The sequence below is a fragment of the Chiloscyllium punctatum genome, chromosome 22 (assembly GCF_047496795.1).
Source record: "Chiloscyllium punctatum isolate Juve2018m chromosome 22, sChiPun1.3, whole genome shotgun sequence".
In the NCBI taxonomy this organism is placed as follows: domain Eukaryota; kingdom Metazoa; phylum Chordata; class Chondrichthyes; order Orectolobiformes; family Hemiscylliidae; genus Chiloscyllium; species Chiloscyllium punctatum.
The window spans coordinates 46,845,548-46,865,648 of record NC_092760.1 but is presented as its reverse complement, the minus strand read 5'-3'; the positions used below and the strand labels follow the sequence as shown (position 1 = coordinate 46,865,648).

At 40.1% G+C, this 20,101-nt stretch overlaps 1 protein-coding gene across 3 annotated transcripts in view; it reads right to left on the bottom strand.

Moving 5' to 3' along the window:
• Nucleotides 1-854: 854 nt before the first annotated feature.
• The window catches only part of ush1c (Usher syndrome 1C), a 205,414-nt gene continuing 186,167 nt past the window's right edge, over nucleotides 855-20,101 (bottom strand). For all 3 annotated transcript variants that reach the window (XM_072592221.1, XM_072592223.1, XM_072592222.1), the window contains 3 exons: nucleotides 12,719-12,828; nucleotides 8,464-8,519; nucleotides 855-1,311 (listed from right to left, as the gene is read on the bottom strand). In XM_072592221.1, the coding sequence (XP_072448322.1) occupies nucleotides 1,299-1,311; nucleotides 8,464-8,519; nucleotides 12,719-12,828 (179 nt within the window). In that variant the 3' untranslated portion in view covers nucleotides 855-1,298. The remainder of the gene's footprint in view (nucleotides 1,312-8,463; nucleotides 8,520-12,718; nucleotides 12,829-20,101) is intronic.

Here is a 20,101-nt window from a genome sequence, read left to right as displayed (position 1 = left end):
CTTAGTCAGAACATAACAAACCTGCAATTTCTTGAATCTAAATGTTTAAAGGCAGCATTACTGCTAAGTTGCCCTCTCATTCTCATTCCTTACTTGGAACTATATCACAATCCCCTCACCATTCTTAGGTCAAAAATGCTGGCTCTCTCCTCCTAACATTGTGGCTATATAAGACCACATGGGTTTCAACATTTCAAGACGACAGCTCAATGTCACTCTCACAAACACAAACAATTGCTGACCTAGCCAGTGGCACCTACAACCTAAGAAAAACAATAAAAAGAAAGCAGAACTGGTAGAGGACAAAAAACGCTTATGTCTCCTGATCCTTTCAGAGAAAATGGTTTTCTGCACGATGGGACAGGCTGTAAGGGGCTTTGCAGCATTCAATCTTGGTGAGGACAATGAAGATGATGGCAGCTTCCTGCTTTATGGTCCTTCATTCAACAGTCCTGGCATGAGGAGTAGGTGTCAGGTGGTATCACCATGAAATTCGTACTTCCCACCTGAAGCCTTGTCTAACAAGAACCTTCCCTGTCTAATTTCTTGTTTTCAGTGTGTCAATTAATCATCTTTAGCAGTAACAGTAGAAAGTTATCATGATTCCATTTGTAAAGGTCATTACAGTTTCATTGTACTTAACAACAGTAGCTTTACTATTCTGCCTTTGAGATGAGATTTATTTCCTAGTTCTTGATTTTGTTTTTGTTACCTAGCTCATTTGCTTTCAGTAAAAATACATAGCTCATCTGACGCAATTGCTATATCCAGTTCAATTAATAAAACATGCAATCTACCTTCATAATTCTGTCAGCAGAACAATATCAGACATATATAGATCTGGAACAGCTTCATGAACCTACAGCCAAACTTTATTAGATAGACTTATGAGGGTAAAGTACATTTCTTCTCATCATTGTTTACATGACTCAGATTAAATCTTTGTTTTATATGCTTATAGGGCTGTTTGAAAATATGGTTATAAGACGATCATTTTTGCCAAACCTTCCAATATGATCTCAAATGAAAACTAATTTGACACAGGTATATGAAAAAAATTATAACACTTCAAATAAATGTTCCTGTTAAATTTACTTAAAAAATGTTCAGTTTTTGTTTACTACTTGTAGCAATATGTATCACCTGCATCTTTTATCATTATCATTACTTTCTTAATAAGATGAATCAATTTGATTTGCTTTCTTCTTTCTCATTTTCATAGAATTTAATATTGGCCGATGTGGAAATAATTTGATTCTGAGAGGCATCATTCTTCTGATGCTTATGTTTCTTCATTGTCAAAAGAATGTCCTATAAAAAGAGGAAATAAAAATTGTTTTATGCATTTGAAATACATCCACTTCCATTTGGTAATTTTCCCGAGGCAATCCACCATGCCCCCCAAAGAATCTCCGAAACTGTTTCAGGGTCTCATTCAATGCCACATTTTGTCAGCGATTTGAAACTGGAGGTGCATGGGTTTTATGCAGGTAACCTTCAATGTTCATGCAGTTTGAGCTCTCGCACAACCCCAACCCACTAATTTCTCAGAGTTAAAATTCAGCCCATCAATCTGCACCAACAAGCTGTGTTCAATTATCTTTTGTAAATGAGGCACCAACATTCACATATAAACCAAAAGTTTTAAAATTAATTCCAAAGTTACCAATGGATCAGAGACAACAATTATCGATGAGGCCAAAAACATTAAATTATTACTAGTTAGAAAACATTTTGAGAGAATTACATGTTTTACCTCAAACAAGTTGCACAAAACGATTTTGAAAACAACAAAAGAACAGAATATTAGAATACTAGGGATTAGATGGCAGTTTTTGACTGGCACAGAATTGAAGATTGAAGGATTATTTTGAAGGATCCTAAAACATAGAGTTCTGGATACGAAAGCAGACCTGGAAACGTTCTGATTAATGTTCGATGTGTGAATAACCCAATGCTGTTGCATCCCATGGAGCTGAAATAAAACGTGCTGCAGAGTAGATAAGAGTTCAAATTAGCTTGCACAACATAAAGCCCTGAGCTGGAAATCATTTCAGAGTTTAGGTGAATCCAACAAAGACACAGGAATGGGAGAACACAGGAATGGCTTGAGTGTGGACTCCAAGACTTACTAATAGAGCATGGTAGGCCTTGATGCTGCAGGAGGCTGTCAGGAGCCTAGGAAATAATCGAGAAAATTCTAAGAAGGTGGTTGGACTAGATCGCCAAACAGCAAATTTGAAGGTAAAGTCACCATAGTCCAACTGGAATATAAAGCTGCTCCCTCATTAGACAGAAGCAATTGATGGTGGTTTAACCTGAGGGTTACTGCCCTTCAGGCGAAGGAAGCAGTTGAGAAAGAGGGTCCTTCATGGTAACCTTAACTAGTGTAAAAATTGAATACATGCTGCAATGTGAACCAGCTGTTCAGCCAACTGAGCTAACCAACCCGTAGAGCCAAGTAGCAGGAAGGAGTGGGACACAGTGGCGCAAGGACTTCAATGATCTCATGCAAGTGATCAAGGTTGACAATGCATCTTCAAATATCATATTCTACCAACTGTCTCAGTAGCCCTACAGGGTACTCAAGGCACCAAATCTCCATGATTTACCTACCAATAATTGCTACCAATCTCAAACCATTCTTCACATTCATAGTTGACATCAACTTCACAAACTTAGTGCTGTTGCAAGCCTCACACATGCAGTACAAGCTTGCACACATGGCCAATGATTCAATGGCCTCAGGAATACCATTCACAATAAGCATACTGCATTACACTCACTGAAACATTCCTTCACTCCTGCAGGACAACTGCACAGCTGCATATCCATCACCCAGTCCAGGCCATGAAAATGTTGATTGAGTCTGATTGATGACTATGGCCCCCAAGTGATTGATGACTATGGCCTACTATCCTTGCCAAGTCATATGCATACTGTGTGTACCTCTCCAGAAAAAAAAGCAGCACTATTTTTCCCTGTCTTTGCATCAAGAGTTTCAATATCACACGACAGTGGGGATTGCAGGATATTGGGGATGGTGCTTGCAGTAATTTAGAAGTAGCAGAGCACAAAACAGCTCATGGTTGCTATCATCATCGCGACTGCTGACAGTGCCATCCTTGCCCTGCTTTGATGCTACAAGTCTGCCTGAGATGGGCAGCAAGATTGTTAATGAAACGGAGGCACTGAACACATTGCTCCTCATAGATAGGAGCTACAGCACTCATGATAGAGCAAGTGGCGTAAGCAGTAATGGAAAGCCAAGGGCTTCACCACACATTAGCTCATTCCCTTTAACATCACTAATTTGAAATGACAATACAAACTCATCAATCCTTTGACAAACAGAACAACCACTGTTAAAAATCAAGCAAAGAATAACCTGGCAAAGGTTAATGATCTCTTTAAGTTGTGGAAAGTTTACTTTTGCTACGTGTACTTTCAGGTGTGCAATATTAAAACAGCGCATTGGTTTAATTGTTGCAAACAAAAAAAATGGCATTGCAAGAGTCAAATCAGCATTCTAACTGATGGAAATCACAATCTGTCTACTTTGCACATTTTCAGCACTCCGAGAATGGTATCCTGATCTATTCGAAATGAGCTAGCTAGACTAATATAATGTAGCATAAAAAGTGTTGCAGCAAATTTTTCTGACCTTTACTCCAACAGTGATAGAATAATACATGCAATTTTTCAATTCCACAGTTGAATACAGTAACTATTGCCAATTAATGTTAGGTTCACAGTAACAGAAACTGACTTGGGGCATGGGAAACATAAATGTGAACGTTTCTCAGAACAAATGATGCTCACCCGAAAGCACACTAGAAAAAGGAAAGATTCCACAATTTAAAGGGATCAGTAACCTCTGCCAGGTTGATTTTTAATAGCTGTTGTTCTAGTTTGATTGACTAGCTTGTATTGTCATTTCAAATGAGTGATGTTAAAGGGAATGAGCTAACGTGTGGTGAAGCCCTTGGTTCTGGCTTTCCACTACTGCTTACACCACTTGCTCTATCATGAGTACTGTAGCTTCTATCGATGAGAAGCAATGTGTTCAGTGCCTCCGTTTCATTAACGATCTTGCTGCCCATCTCAGGCAGACTTGTAGCATCAAAGCAGGGCAAGGATGGCACTGTCAGTGGTCGTAAGGATGATTGCAACCATGAGTTGCTTTGTCAGACCTCTTGCAAACAAATCAACTACTTGACTTCATTGTTGTATCACCTGGTTCCAAATCAATTATGCTCAACACATGATAATTAAATATTTAAGTCTTACTGTCCTTGACTTTAATGATAATGATCTTCTAAACCTGCGCTGGGTATCACAGGAGTCAGCAGTAGTGTCATCCTCTGTTGATTAAGAGGCATCTAAAGCCTGGTTTATTCATGTACTATCTTCCTCTCACTCCACTGCTACACCTCCCCCTAATTTGTTTGAGCAACAGCTGCTTTACACTTAATATTAAAGAAGATATTCAACCTCTGCCAAAACCCTCATGATTCCTAAGCCAAGGTGACAGATGTGCAAGTAATCATTGCTAATTTAGCTCCAATCTTTGACATTATTCATAATATAGAGCTCCATTCATGGAATGTGCTTGCTTGTTGGTTCACAGTGTTCATGATTTGCTTGCAATATCAACCCACACAATGGATTCAGTTGTTGATGTTCATTTGAGGTTAACAGACTTTTAGAAATAAATTCTTTGGGAATCCAAGATGGTGGCATCCTGTTAGGATCACGTTTGCTGGGCTTCATGCTGCAACACTGACCTGACAGAGCCAGAACCCATCCCAAACACTTTACTGTGAGTAAAAACACAGTAAAGGAGCCAGAAACCTGAAAAAAATTGACTTACCTTTGTCCTCGTAGCTTGAGAATGCCAAGAAAAGGAGGAAGCTCACCTAGGGCCAGGGCCACAGTCCAGCCCTCTGAAGCAGTGGCTTGCTTACTCACCAGACCCTGGTTGAGGAGCTGGTCAAATCTCGTGAGGACTTGGGAGGCAGATACAAGAATAAAATTGAAGAGAAGTTGGCTCCAATATCTGCTATGCTGCAAGACCTGGGTAAAAGGACCGATGAGATTGAGCGCCGGTCTGCAGGGATTGAGGCAGAGATTGACTCCTCCTAGAACCGAATTGAAGCCCTGGAAACACTGGTCCATGGTCTGTTGGATCTGCTAGGCGATCTCAAAATCAGAGGTGGAAGAAAGAGCCTGCACATTGTTGACATTCCAGAGGGGATGGAAGGTGAGCAGCCAGTGGAGTTCTTTGAGAAGTGGTTCCTGGAATTCTTTGGTTTGGAGGTTGAGAAGGGAGGGATAACAATTAAAAGAGCCCACTGCATCGCGGCATGAAAGGCAGGTGAGGATTAACGCCCATACTCTGTCCTGGTGAGGTTCCACCATTATAAAGACAAGCAGAGGGTCCTGGAAGCCTCTATACCCTCCGTAGGAGAGGGATTCAAGAGCGTTGGTATGTGGCGGCTCCAGGGTCATGTTCTTTCAAGACATCTCAGTGGCAGTGGTCTGTAAAAGAAAGTCCTACGATGGCGTCAAGAGGAGATTGAGAAAACTTGGGATCCAGTATTCTTTAAGATATCCACCAGTGCTTCGGATCAATTATAATTGATCCACACGTTTGTTCGAATTGCCAGAGAAAGCAAAGGACTTTGTCCACATATTGACTTAAGTCAAACAGCCGAATAGGCATCGAGGACAGAATTGTTTGGGTTTGCTTTCCTTTAAAAATGACTTGGTGGAGTCTCCTTTCTGGTAACAGTAGCATTCAGTATGGACAGATTATTTATTTTTAATCTCCAAGTTATGCGAAGGGATGGGTGACATATTTATTTTTAGTTTACTTGTCTATAGTACTAACCTTGCTCTTGGGTGTTTTTTTTTCTCTACCAGGTGGTCGGTGTATGTGGCATGACCCTAGCTGGTAGGAGTTGAGGGCACGGTTGGGATGGTGAGCAGGTTGTAGGATGCGTAGGTACCCCTTTTGAATGGGGAGTAAATTCCACTAATCAGTGCCTTCGGGAATTTTTTTGTTTTTCTGTTTTTGCTATATATAATTTTTGTAAGTTTTGTAGACTTGTTGGCTGAAGGTATTTTAGTCTGTGAAGTTTTTTGGTTTTGTGGATTATTTTGCATTAAAGCTCAGCAATCTGTAGTTTGGGTTCTTCCTCTTAGAGTCTAGATTATGCTATAGAAGGTTATGGCAAAGGATGTGTTCAAGTGGTGCACTTGGAATATTAAGGGGAGTCATTCACCTGTCAAGATGAAGAAGGTATTTTCCAGCCTTAAAAGGGAGAGGGTGGATGCTGCATTATTACAAGAAACACACTTGGATGATGCAGAGCATTTGAAGCTGCAACAGAATGGGTATGACTTAATTTTTCATCTTTCTATACGAGGAGTAGAGTGTGAATGCTTCCTCTGCTTTTTACTTAGCAAATATTTAGAAGACTGAATGGCTGGTTTAGTTCTTTTATCTGGTATCGCAAGCGGTCCTTAATTAAATTGACTAAATTGCAGTTATCTTACAGACTGGGAGGAGTGGGCCTCTCATATATCAAAAACTATCAGCTCAGCTTGTTGCTATCTTATGTGAATGATTGGGCCCGGGGGGACCATCACTCACTTTGTTTGGACATTGAAGCATCTCAGGCAAGATGCCCCCTTATTAGCCTGCTGTTCTTAGACAAAATGAGAACAGTTAAGGAATATTGCCATAGCCCAATAGTCATCAATGTTGTCAAGGTGTGGAGGGCAATGCATCAGGGTGAGGGCAATATTGCCAAAACATCATTTTTGACACCCATTGTTGGTAGGCTGGGTTTTCAGCGAGGGATGGTGGACTCTGGGTTTAAACGCTGGGCAGCTAGGGGTGCGTCTTGCCTGGGTGATTTATTCGAAGGGGACATATTGATGTCATTTGACCAGTTGGATTGGAAATATGAATTGCCCAGCTGGGACCTCTTTTGTTTCTTTCAAATTAGAAACTTCATACAAAAAGAGACCACACTTCTAACTGACCCTTATAGGTCAAACATGGAGAAGAGGGTGTTGAGTGCTGAGGGTACATTATCTGCTAGCAACGCTTATCATCCATTGGGAGAGGGTCTCTTGGACGGGACTGAATAGCTCTGTAAAGTATGGGAGAGAGAGTTGGACATTGAGATCTCTTGCATATGGGAGGATATCTGGGGAAATGCAAAAAGGATCTTGATTTGCATCAGGATCCACTCCTTGCAACTGAAGATTCTCCACAGGGTCCATCTGGCCCCAGACCACTTCACTAAATTTAAAGCAGGAGCATCTCCAATGTGTCCTAAATGTAAGGTGGGCATGGACATGCTTATTCATTGTCTTTGGTCCTGCCACAGACTGTGGGCATACTGGAGTGCTGTGATAGGTGAAATAGAGAAGACCTTGGGGACGGAGGTGGAGATGGACCTGATGTCTCTTCTTCTTGGCTTTGTTAATTCACTTTCATTAGATGCACATTAAAAAAAAGGCTTTTCAGTATCCTCATATTTTGTGCAAGAAAGAACATTCCATTAGGGTGGGTGTCAGAAAATCCCCAGGGGCTGGCGGACTGGGGTAAACTAGTCATGGAGCACATCCTCTTGGACTTTCTGAGAGCATGGTGCACCATAAAACTGAGAATTTCTCTAAGATGTGGAAGCCCTTTTTGGATTTCCCGGGTACAGATTTGTCCACCATACTAGTAAGGGCCTTTCTATAGCCATGACAGTTCTGTGTAATGAGTCTAGCATCCAGAGGGGAGGAACTATGTATATATGAATAGTATAAACACATGCGCTCGATGATAGAGGGTTATTGCTTTGTTTTGCTGAGCGGTGTTTTGGTTTTTATCATTTTTATTATTGTTAAGAGTTTTCTTCTTTAGCTTAGATATCATAATTATGTAATTAGTGCATTTTTAAATATTGGTTTGAATTGTTTGGTTTTATATTTGCTGTAATATTCAAAAGAAAAAAATTCCTTTTTTAAAGTCAAAATATATTTAATAAAAAATAATTTCTTCATCTGTGAGATAAGGGTATCACTGTCAAGAACAGCATTTATTACTCATCTCTAGTCGTCCTAAAACAGCTCTGTTGAGTCTTCTTTTGGAACCACTGAGCAGTTTGAATGGCCACTTCAGAGAGCAGCTTAGTGACAAATCCATCGCACTGCCCACCATGGTTTCTACCCTCCAAACCTCTCCTCAACCCAGGCTGCAAGACACTATTCACTCACTTCCTATACTAGGAAATATAGGTACAGCTCTTGAAACATACCTTTTTATTTGAAGATCATCAATTGGTGAAAAGATAGAAAAGATTTTAAAGATACATATAGATACCTGAATGATAATTCATATAATACTACACAGAAAGATGGAAATTGACCAAACCCTGGCTGTAAACTTAGACTTACACTTCATCTTCATATTCCTTTGGTGGGGACACAGCAATTACAAGGTCTATCCAGTCCTGTAAGAAAAATACAATCGTTTTATATTTTATAATAAAAGCATTTAAGTTATTATTTATTTAAAAAATGCTTTTGATGACTTTCTAATGAACATAAGGAGCCACATAGAGAACAGGAAGGAATAGGTTTTTACTGTCATAGCTGACATCAGTCAAACAATGAAAGCGGCACAAAAAATAATGTAAATTTCCCAAGAGTTAGGAAGGGGAAAATCAGCTACTTCTTACCATTGACTACTATCCAGTTAATTTTTGGAAGCCCATGAGTCAAGTGATGACATTATCCAGCTTCCCATGTCTATTGGTCAAATATCTTATCACACATCATATAGAAGCACAAAATGAGCACAGAGCCCAAGGATCTCCAATGGTACTTTAAAAGTTCTAATTCCCTTCTGACGTATTTATGGCACTACAGGACTATACTAAACAAAATAATATTCAAATAGAGAAAAATACAGTCAGTACTAGATTTAGGGTGCAAGGTTATCTATGTGCATTCAACCTTTATACTTGGTGCCTGCACAAACCTTAGCCATAAACTCCATCCTTTTCTCTGGAAACTCCTGGGATATTGCTGTAACCAACTATCGCTGCATAGAGCGGAAATTAATCTGAGGTATTTTTGGCCAATAAATCTTAGCTAATTTTTACATGTTATTGATAACTGGTGTAATAACTAACTTTGTAATTGGAGAACTGACTTGGCCTTTTATTTCAAAGCACTAAATTTCAATTTGAAATCAATGAACAGAGAATTGAGTGGATTTGAAGTATCTCCTTTATCTTTTGTAAATAGATTCAAAATCTACTTCAATTTCTTTCCTGGTTATGTTAAAATCCACCTTATTTGGATAAGAGACAAAAATGAATAGAAATAGAGGTTATCAGCTGAATTAATAAAAACCAGTGTGTAATCTTTCAATACCGTGTATCATGGAAGTCTTGATGGAATTGCTTAATATCTAATGCAGGTGGGCTCCAGTTTTTCATTTTAAATTGAAGCATTTCAATAAATAATCAAAGAGGGTAGCTGATTTGATGTCAGGAATAACTTTGAAATGATAATGAATCAGAAAAAGGAATCAAATATTGTAGAGATAGGAGTCATACTGATATTTTTTGATGTTTTTCAATGCAGTAAAGGAGATATTTCAATAATAAAATCATTGTTCATGAACTTTGGGTGTTTGAGGTTTCATTTTGAATTGTCCAATAATAGATGTTGTCCAGGTCTTGCTGCATATGGACATTGACTACTTTAGAATCCAAGGAGTTGTAAATGGTGCTGAATATTGTGCAATCATCAAAAAACATTCCAATTTCTGACAATATATTACAAGGAGGCCATTGATAAAAGATCTGAAGATGGCCAGTTTTAAAGTCTGCCCCATTTAACTCAATAATAATGCTACACTACTGGTCATTGATTGGAAGAGTCGCTCCTCACCACCATTTTTTCCATTCTAATTCCTGGGGCAATATTTCTCTGACTGGTTGACCCTATGAGTTTCCAGGTGTACTAGCAACACTCAAGGGCAGATTTACACTCCCTGTAATTTGAACATTAAATTTTCCAATGCTGAAAGCACTATTTAAATACAAGTTATTTTATCTTCCAGATAAAGCTGTTGTTTATTGTAGGTATTTTATCGTTTGGACATTTCAAGTAATCAATCGTTGGAGATTTTGAAAGCCAGAATTCAATAAAACCCATTAGTCAGAGAAACAGTTTCATTCTTTCACCATCTGCAACTTTTTTCCCCATATTGTATTTTACCTCTTAAAAAACAGATTGAAATCAATGTTGTTCTTGTAGTCACTGGGAAAGTATAACAAAAATACCCTCAGACCAATACTTTTTGCTGTCGGTAATATTGATAAAAGCGATTATAGATATGACTGACTCATTGCATGTTGCCTCTCGTCTTTCTGCAAACACTATTGATCCTTTAAAAAGATGAGATTGATATTCAGTCATGCAAGAATATGTGAGAGATCCATACAAAGTTGAAATATATAGATTACGAGAGACATAGTATCAGGGACAAGATGGGAAGGGTGGAAAGAAAAAATAAATGAAGTGGAAACAATGAAAGATAAAAATCATCAGAATGATACAATCTCTAAGTATCGTGACAGTCCTGCAAACAACATATTAGTGATCAGTGGCAAAAGAATAGTCCTCATCATTCATTATCTGTATTGCTGCCCAAAAGCCTCTCATTTGCTTTTAACTAGTCATATGATCACTGGGAATCTAATGCAACACAGATTAATCTACAAGATATTGGGGTAGATGTGAACTGGGCAAATGATGAGTCTTCAACTAATTAGATCAAAGTTTTTCATTGAATCAAGCAAAGTCTGAACCAGGAAATCTTGGAATATTAAAATCACTGTTAAATCATGTGAATGATGCAAAATGAAGAAGGAAAAGTTAAAATAACATTGAAAGTGAGAGAGAGGACAAGGAAAGAGTTTAATAAAATTATTTTTGTGTAATGTGCTCAACAATAATTAGAATCTAAAGGAATGTGATTCCACACTTTGAAAAGTCAACCTTCAGTCCCAAATACAGTTGAATGGGCTAGTTCTAACTTTCTCTTGTATGTTTGGTGGATACCTAATTTGAGCAATCTCACACCCTTTTTGTGCTTCGTTGTCATATCGCTCAGTGAGATACCAATGCTGCAAAGGCTGTGCCATAGAAGTAGGGTAAATCAATATAATATTACCTGTTTTAACTGTGGAGACTAGAGGTTGCTGTCCAATGATTTCTAAATAATGGAGAGCATTGATAGTCTAACTGCTACTTCTACCACAAAATTTAGGATAATAATAATGTGCATGCCTATGGCACTGTTTACAAAAAAAACCAAAATACAGATAGATAATAAACAGATAATATAGCAAAACACCTGAATATCCCACCCATATCTTCACACACCACCTTCCCCACCAGCGGCAGGGTGTGTGAATCCAGAAATACAGTTTCACCATCTCAGAACACATACTTTTGATTTGATTTATTATTGTCACATGAACCTAGGTACTGTGAAAGGTTTTGCTTTGCATGCAGTGCAGGTAGATCATACCATACAAAGTACATTCTGATAACACAACAGAGCAAAGAATACAAAGTTACAGCTACAGAGAAAGTGCACAGAAAATGAGATCAACATTAAAGGTCCATTCAAATGTTTAATAACAGCAGGGAAGAAGCTGTACTTGAACCTGTTCTATGTGTATACACATTTTTAGTTCTTCTGCCTGACAGAAGAGGGTGGAAGAGAGTCTAACCGGAATAGGAAGAGCCTTTCGTTATGGAGTGGAACAAGGTCAAACTCAATCCTGGGTGGCTGCCTGAGAAGGAATATTGAAGCATGGCGAGAATATTCAGTATTGAAAAATATCTCAACGTGATTCATTGAAGTGTAAAAGTAAAGACAGCTGAAGATGATGTTAAGAGGAGTCACAAAGTTTTGGTAAAAGAAATGCATGTAACACAGATTCTGGGGAATATAAACTAATGCAGATCAGTAAGCTCTGAGGAGAAGGATGTTCAGGACAAGATTTTGAATAAAGATATGGGAAAAACAGTTTTGGAAGCAGAGTGGGCAGTGTTTGTGATTGAGAAATGTATTAGTTTAGAAGCTCAACACTATATTGAGGATGTTTAAGTTGCAAATCATCTGGTTCAGTCTAAAACAATAGTTACAGAGGGGTTTGAGTCATTCCTTGAATATGGAGCTTGTGGCAAGTGACTAATAAAGTGGCAATTGTTCTTCCCAATATTCAGCTCTGCTCACCCATTACTCAATGTTGAAGAAACAATGTCGCTGCAAAGGCAGTAAAGAGATCACAAGGGGTTGGTGATCTGGGTGGGATGCTCCTCGGCGACTCGGTGTGGACTTGATGGACTAAATAGCCTGCTTCCACACTGAAGGGATTTTATGATTCTATGACTGTAAGATGTGACGGTCAGGTCAAATTGGATATAATGGTGTATACCTGAAAATTAACTATATCTGTGGACAATGTGGATAATTTGTGTTTCTTTAGGGGATGTAAATAGTGATTGTTTAGCCTGAAGTTGATAAAATTTAGTTCCACTTTGGTCTTCCTTTAAAAAATGCTACTGGATTACTTTATGGTTACACCCTAAATAGTCTATTATGAGGGTTACATATACTTACACCACCACTATTCCAAGACTTTGCCAGCGTTGTCTGAGCTTCATGTAAGGTGGCATCAGTGAGTATCTTTCCATTAACAGCCATTATTTGATCTCCCTTCACTATTCCACCTAATGAAGGCAGTTGGAAAAATAACAAAGGTTAGATTGGAGGAGAAAAATCATAACCTATATCATTTGCATCATTAAAGTTTTGCACCAGGTGAACAACACCTCTGCTCTGAATGTGTTTAACTAAGGTTTAAATTTAAATTGGGTTCATAAGACACATTTATAAGACCAATAAAGGAAAGTATTCAGCTTTTTCTCCCATTGAACCAATTCCACCATTCAAAGAGATCACGGCCTCTCTGAAACTTGATAAAACTACTTTTGCCTGATAACGCTATATTCCACTGGGTTAACAAAAAGGACTATCAATCTTGGTTTTTAATTTAGTTATGGATCTAAGGACAATTGCTAGTTACAGAAGAGAATTCCAAACTTCTTTTGTTTGTAGCAATTGACTTCTAATGTCTGTAGCTCTAACCTTTAGATTACCAATGTGCCTTCAAGCCATGGGTCCCCAAATAGTGTCAATAGTTCCTTTCTGTTTACATAATATGTTGATCTTGAAATTTTAAAATCACATGAACCTATAACCTTCTAAAATGTTCTTTGTGTAATCTTGCCCAGTAATTTAACTCTCAGAGTCTAGGAATCATTCTGAGAAATCTACCTAATCTCTTTCCTATATATTTTTATTCATTTAAGGGATATAGGCATTACTGGCTGGGCCAGCATTTCTTGCCCATCTCGAATTACTTGGATGGCAGTTAAGAGTCAACATGTTGTTATGGGTCCAGAGTCACATGTAGGTCAGCTCATGTAAGGAACGACAGTTTCCTCTCTAAAATAGGGCTTCTTATAGTACTCAAGGCACTAGATTTTACAGGAGGACAGATTACCCATCATCCTAAACTAAAAGTTAGATTGCACCTTAGTGATCTGATAGTTGGTTGCTGCGCAGCAATACTACATTAGGCATGGCCTTAATTAGTGTATGTGGGGAGGGGCTTCTGCTTCTCGGGCACAGGAAGTACTGCCCTAGATATCCATTTAGTCAGCAGCTCTTTGGTTTCAAAAGGCAGTAATGGCCATTACAAGCAGACCCCACAAAAAAACTGAAGGTGTCTCAAGAGTATGGATAAGTTTGGGGATTTTGGCAGACATGATTGCAGACCCTAGCGTGGGAGGATAGAGCCGTGGAGATGCAGTTGAGAGGAAATGGGGTAGAAGGGATTCAAGGGGGATACCATCATGGAAAAGTGGGTGCAAAAGATACCCTCATAAGAGGTATTTCACCTTTCTGTCTAACATCAGCCTGCATTGTCAAAACTCCTGGGCTGTCTGCTGTGTTTCCACTTTCTTCCACGGACAGAGAAACTCCAACAAAGGAAGAATAAAGCCCTTAAGCTTTATTCGGGCAGCACAGTGGCTCAGTGGTTAGAACTGCTGCCTCACAGCGCCAGGGACCCAGGTTCAATTCCAGCCTCGGATGACTATCTGTGTGGAGTTTGCGCATTCTCCCTGTGTCTGCGTGGGTTTCCTCCGAGTGCTCCGGTTTCCTCCCACAGTCTAAAGATGTGCAGGTCAGGTGAATTGGCCATGCTAAATTGCTCATAGTGTTAGGTGTATTAGTCAGAGGGAAATGGGTCTGGGTGGGTTACTCTTCGGAGGGTCGGTGTGGACTTGTTGGGCAGAAGAGCCTGTTTCCACACTGTAGGGGAATCTAATGTAAGTCGCAATTAATTGTCCACATCTTGGTCTCAATTGCCCCAGGGCACAGTGGCTGTCTGGTACTTTACCTCATAACAGTGGCATGGGTGAGGGATTTTTGTTTAAAATATTCCATGGGATTTGGGCATTGCTAGCAAGGGCAGCATTTTTACCCATTCCTAACTGCTTTTGAATTGAGTAGCTTGCCAGACCATTACAGAGGGTTAAGAATCAACCACATTGTAAATCTGAAGTGGATATATGGGATTGGCCAGGAAAACAAGAATTTAAACTGATCAGGGTATGGTGAAAGAGCAAAAGTTAAAATTGCAGGAGGACACTAGTGAAGAAGAAGCATGTTCTCTCTCACCCATACTTGTAGCCACAAACCTAGAAACAAACACTCTGCATATTTAGGACAATTGATTAGAGGAGGGTTCTGCATACAGTGAAACACACAGATCAAGAAAATCTGCAACCGGGGGAGGTGATAAAGATAACAAATACCACTCCACTCCACCCGCCCCAGTGGAGGATGATGTACAATTAAATGCTTAGTGTAAAAGGTCCTCTAGCATGTCACCTGGCCCAGAAGGCCTAGTTTCAAGTCTCACCTACTCCAGAGGTTTGTAACAATACTTCTGAACAAGTTGAATAGAAAATTAGGTAAAATGCTGAGAGTATTGGCCTACCAGAAAGCCTGCAGTCAATGTCATGGAATATGGAGATGACTCCTTGATACAGGACTTGTAGAGTCTGGAGCTCATTTATTTTAAATGATATTGGGGAGTAACTCTAGGTGTGATGGCTGATGTCTGAGTTTCTATTGTAGCATGAGCAGAATCAAATCAACATAGAGTCATAGAGATACACAGTAGGGAAATGGACCCTTCGGTCCAACTTGTCCATGCCAACCAGATATCCCAACCCAATCTAGTCCCACCTGTCAGCACCAACATCTCAGTGTTGAAGTCGAGGCTCAGGTTGTGATATCGAAAGAAGTGAATATTTAACGAGACCTGGGTGTCCTTGTGTACCAATCACTGAAAGTAATCGTACAGATGCAGCAGGAAGCAAAGACGACAAACTGTATGTTGACCTTCACAGCGAGGGGATTTGAGTACAGGATCAAGGATGTCTTGTTGCAATTAAAAAGGGTATTGGTGAGGCCACAACTGGAATATTGTATGCAGTTTTGATCTCTTTATCAGAGGAAACTTGTTTTTGCTATACAGTGAGTGCAGTGAAGATTTACCAATTTGATTGCTGGGATGGCAGACTGACATGAGGGGAAGATCAAATGGTTAGGATTCTATTCACTACAGTTTAGAAGAATGAGGGGGGATCTCACGGAAACCAATAAAATTCCAACAGGACTAGGCAGGTTAGATATAGGGATGATGGATGTTCCTGATAGTGGGAAGATCCAGAACCCGGGATCATAGTTTAAAGATAATGGGTAAGCCTTTTTGGTCTGAGATAAGGAGGGACTTCTTCAGCCAGAGAGGAGTGAACCTGTGGAATTGAGGCCAAAACATTGTTTGATTTCATGAAGGAGATAGATGTAGCTTTGTGGCTAAAGGGATCAAGGGATATGGTTGGAAGATTGGGCTTGATGATCAGCCATGCTAATAACAAATGGAGGAGCAGGCTTGAGAGTGCAAATGACCTATTCCTGGTTCTATCGCCTATGTTTCTGTGTCAATGTTGTGATGATTAGTAACAGAGGGGAGGCAAGGGGTGGGATTGATGGTAAGTGGGATCCTGCTTACCACATCTGAGTGTGTTTATTACGGATGGCCTCACCTGGCATAACTATCATCACAATTGTCATTTCTAAATAGGGTCAGCACTTTTCACACCATGTTCCTACTGTGACCTTATTTAGAAATGACAATTGTGATTGTAGTGACAAGGTCAGTGGGTGGACCCCATACAATATGAGTTCCCTGATTTGGGCTGTTAATCTGGTCGAATCATGGAGTCCTGGCTGACAGATAAGAACAGGAAGTCAGACCTCCTATTCACCCTGAGAGCTGGCTCTGATGGAGCTGTATCAGTGGTGAAGGACTCTCAATTTCAGTCAAAGAGGGGGCTGAATCTGAGTTGGCTGCCCACATCCAATGTGTTCTGATGCTGTTGGTTTCTGTTTGTTTTTGGAGGAAACCTGATTCTTGAACTGGATGAATGATATAGCCAGTTTGTTAACTGGTATTTTTTTTCATTGAGGACTGATTTCTAAACTGGCTGATTCCAACAGTCAACGTGTTCCAGGTAATTCAGTTCTCATTGGGGAACTGTTGTTTCACTGGCTGGCTATAGCCTGTGTATTGCTCTTTTCTCTTTTACTTTGAGAAAAGGACAACGTTGATTTTTGTGGCATGGCTTAGCCCTTGCATTCTGGTTTTCTTTGTTGTTTGAATGTGTTTACACTTTTCTTGGTGTTTGGGCTGAGCTGTTCCTGTATGGGTAGGCCTGACCATTTGTCGGTGGACTAGATCTCAGTAAAGACTGAACACCTGTGTGTTTGCTGGGAAGTGAGCATTTGCTGCATTCTAGAGTTTGGGAGTGGACCCAGCCTTCAGGAATGGACCAACCCACTGAGAGTTAATTGCACCTTTAAAATGTACTGTGTTCCTGTGAGTGGGCCTGGTTCTCTATGGATGGGCCAGGACTTTATAGAGACTGAACACCCGAGTGTGCTAAGGGGTGTGCATTTACTTCCTTCTGGAGTGGACTCTGGCTTCAGTTGTGGACTCCAATTATGGCAATGGGATCTGCAGATTGGAGTGGGATCTATTTTTGACAATGCACTTTGTATACTGGAGTGGACTCTGTTCCTGGGAATGGACTCTACATTTTGAAGAGAACTGTTTATGGTAATGAACTCTGTACGTTGATAATGAACTCTGTCTTCTTGCTTGTTGGGTTTATCATCTGCACTGTCTTGTATGTCCCTGGGTCTTACTGTGCTGTCATCCCAGGGAAGGCAATGTGGTGTCCAGGAGGTGGCCTTACGGTGCATCAGGACAGTCTGCAAGTGGATGGTGCATTGGGGTGGGTAAGAGCCAGATGGTACATGGGAGCAGACTGAGAGCCGGAAAGTGGGTAGGCCGTCGTCAGTGCTGTTACCATGGACAGATATCAGGGTGGGCTGTCCTAGAGGTAGCTGGAAGTGCAAAGGGCGGTTAGGGAAGCCAGAAGGTGGATAGGCCATCCTGACTGCTGTCATCCTGTGGGGGCTGAGGAAACAGGATGGGCTGTTCTAGAGGTGGCTGGAAGGTGTGTCAGGGTGGACCGAGAGCCGGGATGGGCATGGGGCAGACGAAGAGCTGGAAGTGGCGTAGGGGCGGGCTGCCTTAGAGTAGGCGAAAGGTGGGGGGAGGGGGTGACTTGCTGCGGGGGTGGGGTCTGTATTCCAGGTGGTGGTTGGGGGTTGGTGGGTGGTGGGTGGGGTGGGGTTATATTCTATGCACTGTTTCTTATCTAATTGGATTGTCTTGTATGTATTTGTTACTACTATGTTTGTGATGACTGAAAGTGGGATTTGAGGTTTGTCTTCATTTCCCTGAAAACTGATTGAACAGTAGGGTTTGGGATCTGGCTTTGATGCTCTTCTCTCTGTAAATTGCTGTTTCTTTGTATAGAACTGTTAATGTTAATTGTTTGTACACTGTATTGTATAATAAAATAAAAAGAACAAGAAGTCAGACCTCCTGTTCACTCTGAGAGTTGGCTCGGAGAGAGATGAATCAGTGTCAAGATCTCTCCACTTGTAAATAAAGGGTGACTTGGTGATGGGATACTGGCCTCTGTGCAGTTATTTCAGTGATAACGGCTCAGTTAGAACTTAGAGAGCAGTGGGGCTATTAGAGCATGGGGCACAGATGTTTATAACTCTGTCAAAGTTCCACTACCTTGTTGCCTCAGATTTGGCAACCTAAAGTTCAGCTCATGACCTCATTTTGGGATCCCAACCCCCTCCCATAACCTTTAGGTTTAAACTGTTTTGGAAGACACCAAACATGCCAACACTGATGGAAATCAACCAACAAGTAACTTTTCTGTGGTCGATAACCCCTTTAAATACACATGTTCAACAGAGAAGACAAAAAATGCAAAATGGCAGAGAGACTTCAAATTCACCTGTGAACTGTGGATGCCATTTTGAGGTCACTCATAATGCCAAAAACTACTGGGTGCTAAGCAGTGAGGTATGCAACTAAGAGACAAGTAAGGAATTGGAAACTGGAGGGAACTGGCAATTCAGTCACATGCCTTTTCTTAATCTTGACCAGAAGTGCTATCTTCCATTGGACTGCAGTATTCAAGGTTTAGCCTTGGCTACAGAGAATTAATGATGGATGCTAAAATATTTTGTATGAAAGGGAAATGGAACAGGAAATACTAACATTCCACTTCAAACTAGCCCACTTACATGCCTCAATTTCACTTACATTGTTTTGTGACTTCAGAGTAGTTCTCTATCCTAGCCAGTCCCATGGAATTCATTTATTTGTGATCTTTCTCTGAACAAATGTCAAATTCTCTCAAATAATGTCATAATGATGAATAACTTAATGAGTATTACATTTATTTCTGCACTTCTTACTCCATATTACTGAGCCTGTGGTGAAGATTTTAAGTAAGCACAATCAGTGTTAATAGGAACAATAGAATTAACATACCCAGCTGATTTAACAGGGATCTATTGAAGAATGGCTGTAGTGCCCACCTACTTCAGACAGCAGTTGCCTTTCAGTATACAAAGGGGAAGCTATAGCATATACATATTAGCAATTACATCTCAGACCAGCTGTGATCAGACTAAACAATTTTGCTGGGCAAACTGGCAAGAAAACCCCAGAAGTTGCACAAAAGTAATCTGGTCTACTGTCCATTCAGGATTTCCCTCCTCAGCAAGTGTGAGCTCACCTAGATGTTAACTTGTTGGTGGCTAAATAGCCTTCAGCCTCAGGGCACCACACTGAACCATGTTAGTAGGGCACTGGCAGCTATTTGGAATGGGCAACATGTTAGTTCAACATAAACGAGGCTTGGGTTCTCAAAATGGCTCTGACTCCTTCAGTGCTGGAATAGGCAGTTGACCAGCACTCTTTAGCAGTTGGTCATCCAAAAGTTAAAATCTACCTTCATGTTTCATGGACTAATCCCTTCTCTCTTGACAGTATCATCAATGGGTTTAACATCTAGATAAGCTTTTGCTAATGTGCCCAGAATAATGAATAGAAACTGTTATTTTTTATTAATGGAAACTTGCCATGCATCCACAGGATCTTTCTCACATCTTTCACAAGTGGCATTCATCATTTCAGATCTAGCTTTAGACTTTAATTGTAAATGAATTAGTTGAATAATAGATGAGCAAGTACATAAATAGCACGAATGTAATACAATAGATTTTATGCTACAATAACTCCTCGTGAGGAAAATAACAATTTACTGTGTCTTGATTACTATTTTATAATTAATAGAATTTCCCATGTCCCCAAAACGAAGAGCTATTTGAACTTCATGAAAATTAAAATCAAATGTCTATGGCAGAGAATTGAGCTGTTTTCTAAGAGATTCAATCCGTTTAAGGTGAATCCTAATTTGAACAAAG